We start from the raw sequence: 7,276 nt of genomic DNA on the forward strand, positions 1-7,276 counted from the left end.
TTGTTAGAAGCAGTGAAAAGTTTTTATCGAGGATGTAAGGCATGTGTACGTGTAGGAAGAGAGGAAAGTGATTGGTTCTCAGTGAATGTAGGTTTGCGGCAGGGGTGTGTGATGTCTCCATGGTTGTTTAATTTGTTTATGGATGTGGTTGTTAGGGAGGTGAATGCAAGAGTTTTGGAAAGAGGGGCAAGTATGAAGTCTGTTGGGGATGAGAGAGCTTGGGAAGTGAGTCAGTTGTTGTTCGCTGATGATAGAGCACTGGTGGCTGATTCATGTGAGAAACTGCAGAAGCTGGTGACTGAGTTTCGTAAAGTGTGTGAAAGAAGAAAGTTAAGAGTAAATGTGAATAAGAGCAAGGTTATTAGGTACATTAGGGTTGAGGGTCAAGTCAGTTGGGAGGTAAGTTTGAATGGAGAAAAACTGGAGGAAGTAAAGTGTTTTAGATATCTGGGAGTGGATCTGGCAGCGGATGGAACCATGGAAGCGGAAGTGGATCATAGGGTGGGGGAGGGGGCGAAAATCCTGGGAGCCTTGAAGAATGTGTGGAAGTCGAGAACATTATCTCGGAAAGCAAAAATGGGTATGTTTGAAGGAATAGTGGTTCCAACAATGTTGTATGGTTGCGAGGCGTGGGCTATGGATAGAGTTGTGCGCAGGAGGATGGATGTGCTGGAAATGAGATGTTTGAGGACAATGTGTGGTGTGAGGTGGTTTGATCGAGTAAGTAACGTAAGGGTAAGAGAGATGTGTGGAAATAAAAAGAGCATGGTTGAGAGAGCAGAAGAAGGTGTTTTGAAATGGTTTGGGAACATGGAGAGAATGAGTGAGGAAAGATTGACCAAGAGGATATATGTGTCGGAGGTGGAGGGAACGAGGAGAAATGGGAGACCAAATTGGAGGTGGAAAGATGGAGTGAAAAAGATTTTGTGTGATCGGGGCCTGAACATGCAGGAGGGTGAAAGGAGGGCAAGGAATAGAGTGAATTGGATCGATGTGGTATACCGGGGTTGATGTGCTGTCAGTGGATTGAATCAGGGCATGTGAAGGGTTTGGGGTAAACCATGGAAAGCTGTGTAGGTATGTATATTTGCGTGTGTGGACGTATGTATATACATGTGTATGGGGGTGGGTTGGGCCATTTCTTTCGTCTGTTTCCTTGCGCTACCTCGCAAACGTGGGAGACAACGACAAAAAAACAAAAAAAAAATTCTTTTTCTTTCATACTATTCGCCATTTCCCGCGTCAGCGAGGTAGCGTTAAGAACAGAGGACTGGGCCTCTGAGGAAACATCCTCATCCAGCCCCCTTCTCTGTGCCTTCCTTTGGGAAAAAAAAAAAGAGAGGGGAGGATTTCCAGCCCCCCACTCCCTTCCCTTTTAGTCACCTTCTACGACACGCAGGGAATACGTGGAAAGTATTCTTTCTCCCCTATCCCCAGGGATAATATATACATATATATATATATATATATATATATATATATATATATATATATATATTTAATGATACTCTCTCACCCCAACTCTCATTCGCCCTTTTTTTCACCTCTTGCACCTTTCTCTTGACCTCCTGTCTCTTTCTTTTATACATCTCCCACTCAATTGCATTTTTTCCCTGCAAAAATCGTCCAAATGCCTCTCTCTTCTCTTTCACTAATACTCTTACTTCTTCATCCCACCACTCACTACCCTTTCTAATCAACCCACCTCCCACTCTTCTCATGCCACAAGCATCTTTTGCGCAATCCATCACTGATTCCCTAAATACATCCCATTCCTCCCCCACTCCCCTTACTTCCATTGTTCTCACCTTTTTCCATTCTGTACTCAGTCTCTCCTGGTACTTCCTCACACAAGTCTCCTTCCCAAGCTTACTTACTCTCACCACCCTCTTCACCCCAACATTCACTCTTCTTTTCTGAAAACCCATACAAATCTTCACCTTAGCCTCCACAAGATAATGATCAGACATCCCTCCAGTTGCACCTCTCAGCACATTAACATCCAAAAGTCTCTCTTTCGCGCGCCTGTCAATTAACACGTAATCCAATAACACTCTCTGGCCATCTCTCCTACTTACATAAGTATACTTATGTATATCTCACTTTTTAAACCAGGTATTCCCAATCATCAGTCATTTTAGGGAGAATAAAAAGATGTTCTGGAAGGAGGTAAATAAAGTGCGTAAGACAAGGGAGCAAATGGGAACTTCAGTGAAGGGCGCAAATGGGGAGGTGATAACAAGTAGTGGTGATGTGAGAAGGAGATGGAGTGAGTATTTTGAAGGTTTGTTGAATGTGTTTGATGATAGAGTGGCAGATATAGGGTGTTTTGGTCGAGGTGGTGTGCAAAGTGAGAGGGTTAAGGAAAATGATTTGGTAAACAGAGAAGAGGTAGTAAAAGCTTTGCGGAAGATGAAAGCCGGCAAGGCAGCAGGTTTGGATGGTATTGCAGTGGAATTTATTAAAAAAGGGGGTGACTGTATTGTTGACTGGTTGGTAAGGTTATTTAATGTATGTATGACTCATGGTGAGGTGCCTGAGGATTGGCAGAATGCGTGCATAGTGCCATTGTACAAAGGCAAAGGGGATAAGAGTGAGTGCTCAAATTACAGAGGTATAAGTTTGTTGAGGATTCCTGGTAAATTATATGGGAGGATATTGATTGAGAGGGTGAAGGCATGTACAGAGCATCAGATTGGGGAAGAGCAGTGTGGTTTCAGAAGTGGTAGAGGATGTGTGGATCAGGTGTTTGCTTTGAAGAATGTATGTGAGAAATACTTAGAAAAGCAAATGGATTTGTATGTAGCATTTATGGATCTGGAGAGGGCATATGATAGAGTTGATAGAGATGCTCTGTGGAAGGTATTAAGAATATATGGTGTGGGAGGCAAGTTGTTAGAAGCAGTGAAAAGTTTTTATCGAGGATGTAAGGCATGTGTACGTGTAGGAAGAGAGGAAAGTGATTGGTTCTCAGTGAATGTAGGTTTGCGGCAGGGGTGTGTGATGTCTCCATGGTTGTTTAATTTGTTTATGGATGGGGTTGTTAGGGAGGTAAATGCAAGAGTTTTGGAAAGAGGGGCAAGTATGAAGTCTGTTGGGGATGAGAGAGCTTGGGAAGTGAGTCAGTTGTTGTTCGCTGATGATACAGCGCTGGTGGCTGATTCATGTGAGAAACTGCAGAAGCTGGTGACTGAGTTTGGTAAAGTGTGTGGAAGAAGAAAGTTAAGAGTAAATGTGAATAAGAGCAAGGTTATTAGGTACAGTAGGGTTGAGGGTCAAGTCAATTGGGAGGTGAGTTTGAATGGAGAAAAACTGGAGGAAGTGAAGTGTTTTAGATATCTGGGAGTGGATCTGGCAGCGGATGGAACCATGGAAGCGGAAGTGGATCATAGGGTGGGGGAGGGGGTGAAAATTCTGGGGGCCTTGAAGAATGTGTGGAAGTCGAGAACATTATCTCGGAAAGCAAAAATGGGTATGTTTGAAGGAATAGTGGTTCCAACAATGTTGTATGGTTGCGAGGCGTGGGCTATGGATAGAGTTGTGCGCAGGAGGGTGAATGTGCTGGAAATGAGATGTTTGAGGACAATATGTGGTGTGAGGTGGTTTGATCGAGTAAGTAATGTAAGGGTAAGAGAGATGTGTGGAAATAAAAAGAGTGTGGTTGAGAGAGCAGAGGAGGGTGTTTTGAAATGGTTTGGGCACATGGAGAGAATGAGTGAGGAATGATTGACAAAGAGGATATATGTGTCGGAGGTGGCGGGAACGAGGAGAACTGGGAGACCAAATTGGAGGTGGAAAGATGGAGTGAAAAAGATTTTGAGTGATTGGGGCCTGAGCATGCAGGAGGGTGAAAGGCGGGCAAGGAATAGAGTGAATTGGATCGATGTGGTATACCAGGGTCGACGTGCTGTCAATGGATTGAATCAGGGCATGTGAAGCGTCTGGTGTAAACCATGGAAAGTTCTGTGGGGCCTGGATGTAGAAAGGGAGCTGTGGTTTCGGGCATTATTACATGACAACTAGAGACTGAGTGAACGAATGGGGCCTTTATTGTCTTTTCCTAGCGCTACCTTGCACACTCGAGGGGGGAGGGGGATGTTATTCCATGTGTGGCGAGGTGGCGATGGGAATAAATAAAGGCAGACAGTATGAATTATGTAAATGTGTATATATGTATATGTCTGTGTGTGTATATATATGTGTACATTGAGAAGTATAGGTATGTATATTTGCGTGTGTGGATGTGTATGTATATACATGTGTATGGGGTTGGGTTGGGCCATTTCTTTCGTCTGTTTCCTTGCGCTACCTCACAAACGCGGGAGACAGCGACAAAGTATAAGAAAAAAAAAAAAAAAAAAAAATATATATATATATATATATATATATATATATATATATATATATATATATATATATATATATCGCTACCTCGCAAACACGGGAGACAGCGACAAAGCAAAATAAATAAATAAATAAAATATATGTATATGTCTGTGTGTGTGTATATATATATATGTATATGTTGAGATGTATAGGTATGCATATTTGTGTGTGTGGACGTATATTATATACATGTGTATGTGGGTGGGTGGGTTGGGCCATTCTTTCGTCTGTTTCCTTGCGCTACCTCGCTAATACGGGAGACAGCGACAAAGCAAAATAAATAAATAATAAATATATCAATGAAATGTTTTTGAAAATTTTGTTAAATCTGAGCTACAAGAGGTAATCAAATGAGGGTTTTACAAGTTCATTTGATTTTCATACATTTGTCACCCCATACTTTCCCTAATGGTCGTATCCCTCCCTACTACTGCCTTTACTATTACTATATAATACAAAAATGATCCAAATCAAGCTCCATATTATTATATTCTCTAAGCAATGGCTAGACTATCATAATACAAACAAACTCTGGGATATCATATAATCATTTCCAAAGAGCACCTTATCAGGAATTCTACTTCAGATATACATAGCCTCTGAAATAACTTGTACATCCTCGTTCCATACCAGTATGGTGAATACGGTACACTTGAAAATAGTTTACCATCGTGAAACTATCAGATTACGATTCTAAGGAACAACCAACTCCCTATTTCTGTAACCTCAGGAAATGGTAGAGCCGAGTTCTCATGAACCTCAACAGGTTATATGATTATGTTCGGTTTTAGGTTTACCTAAAAAAAATCTTTAGGACATTGGAAAAAAAATTCTCAACCAACTCCTCCCATCAAATTACAGAAAGAATTACTGAACAAAATTGCAAGGTTTAATGTGAACTCAGCTCCCTTCCCGAGCCTGCACAATTTGAGAACCAGTTCAAGAGATACTCCCTGACGTGAACTGTAGATTTCTATCTTACAGCACTTAACAACTTGACCTTACACTGGTTTAGCGACATTATAACCTCATGAATATCAAACACCATGTCAACACCCTTTATGTACGCCAAGGCTTTATAAGCCAGGGAATCCTTTCCTTATATTTTACTACAACTTCATAAAAATTAGTCAGAAAAGTAACATATACCTCCTGCCACAAAAATGGATGGTGAAAATCCAAAAAACTGAGTCTCATATTGCTCATCAGGCACTTCTGATGACGAAGCCATGGTGATGGAAACCAGGATAGTTTCTTGTCGTCGTTTGTAAATATTTTTTTTCTAGTTATATTTGATTCAATTCTTCGGGCTTATGCACATGTACTTCACTCGTTGCAATATTTCATTAGAATTAGCCCATAAGATGGTGCAGTGTCACGATGAGTGGCAGTCTGGCGCCCGAGATAGTAAGCCCTCAGAGGCTTTTTATATGTTCAGCTGAGAGGTTTTCACTCTTACTTCACATTCTCCTTTCTTTGTTGTGAATATTCACTTGCTTTTGTAATATTCCCGTCTTTTCTTGTGACTGGCACGACCCTTGCATTCACGTCACTCTGTTCAAAATCTATAAACAAATCTATGGTTACCAAGATGCGAAGCCCTTCAAGGCCATCGCCTAATATAATGAAATGAAAGTTTGGATTCTAACCCCTAGATGGCAGCAGTAGTAAGAATTTTTGCATTATGCCGTGCCACTACCCCATTATTACATTTTGAGTAATCAATTAACTCAAATTCAGGTTTATATGATGAGTGTGCACACTATTTCTTTTCGAAAATCATGTATGATAATTTGAGGTTACAATGTACGGCATATCGAATTCCCCATTCCAAACACAAGCTTGCTTTAGACTTTCCTGAGATAGATTTCAGTCGCAGTATATATCATTTAACATCTATATCCTGTAATGATTTTCATAAATACTTTTCGTTCTACAGAAACCGGCGTTTTAATTTGCACTCATGATCAATCAACTGGTGAATATAGATTAGAAAACAAAAATAAGTATTCAGAAACGCATCCACATACTTGTCATCCATTTCTCAATTATCATACCATTCCCTGTCCAACCTTCCTCCCACAAATAGAAAAAAAAAATCACAAGAGAGCCAGGAATGGACCAGTGATTTGCTAATACATTAAATGATCAGTAGACTATTATAAGGAGGAACATAAGGATAACCTTGTTTATGGTTGCAGGTTTTATTGTGAAACAAAATTTAAAATTCCAACGTTATCATGAACCGACCATGATGAAGTTCTAAGCCTCCATTTGTGGTGTATATTTGGAGCTTTCTAACGTGGTGGTAATTTTCCTCCATCCGGACCCATGACGAGATGAGCTGCTTTTCTCTAGACCTTTGCAAGCTGTCTTTGTCCATCTTTGGTCCTCAGAACCAAGTCGCTCAGGATAGAAATAAACAATGTAAATTATTGTTCACCGTAGTTACAGCAAGCAAATATGAATAAGTACATGTGTATATATATGTATGTATCTGTGTATGTATATGCGTATATGTACGTGTAAGGGCATATATATATATATATATATATATATATATATATATATATATATATATATATATATATATATATATATATATATATATATATCTTATGTTTATTTTGCTTTGTCGCTGTCTCCCGCATCAGCGAGGTAGCGCAAGGAAACAGACGAAAGAATGGCCCAACCCGCCCACATACACATGTATATACATACATGTCCACACACGCAAATATACATACCTATACATCTCAATGTACACATATATATATACACACACAGACATATACATATATACACATGTACATAATTCATACTGTCTGCCTTTATTTGTTCCCATCGCCACCTCGCCACACATGGAATAACAACCCCCTCCCCCCTCATG

At 40.3% G+C, this 7,276-nt stretch overlaps 1 protein-coding gene across 1 annotated transcript in view; it reads right to left on the bottom strand.

Annotated features, from left to right (window-relative positions):
* Nucleotides 1-5,955, bottom strand: part of LOC139752168 (protein MIS12 homolog) — a 63,890-nt gene extending 57,935 nt beyond the window's left edge. The window contains exon 1 of the mRNA XM_071668113.1: nucleotides 5,536-5,955. Coding sequence (XP_071524214.1) covers nucleotides 5,536-5,617 — 82 coding nt within the window. The 5' untranslated portion in view covers nucleotides 5,618-5,955. The remainder of the gene's footprint in view (nucleotides 1-5,535) is intronic.
* Between the last annotated feature and the right edge of the window lie 1,321 nt (nucleotides 5,956-7,276).

The sequence above is a fragment of the Panulirus ornatus genome, chromosome 12 (genome assembly GCF_036320965.1).
Source record: "Panulirus ornatus isolate Po-2019 chromosome 12, ASM3632096v1, whole genome shotgun sequence".
In the NCBI taxonomy this organism is placed as follows: Eukaryota; Metazoa; Arthropoda; class Malacostraca; order Decapoda; family Palinuridae; genus Panulirus; species Panulirus ornatus.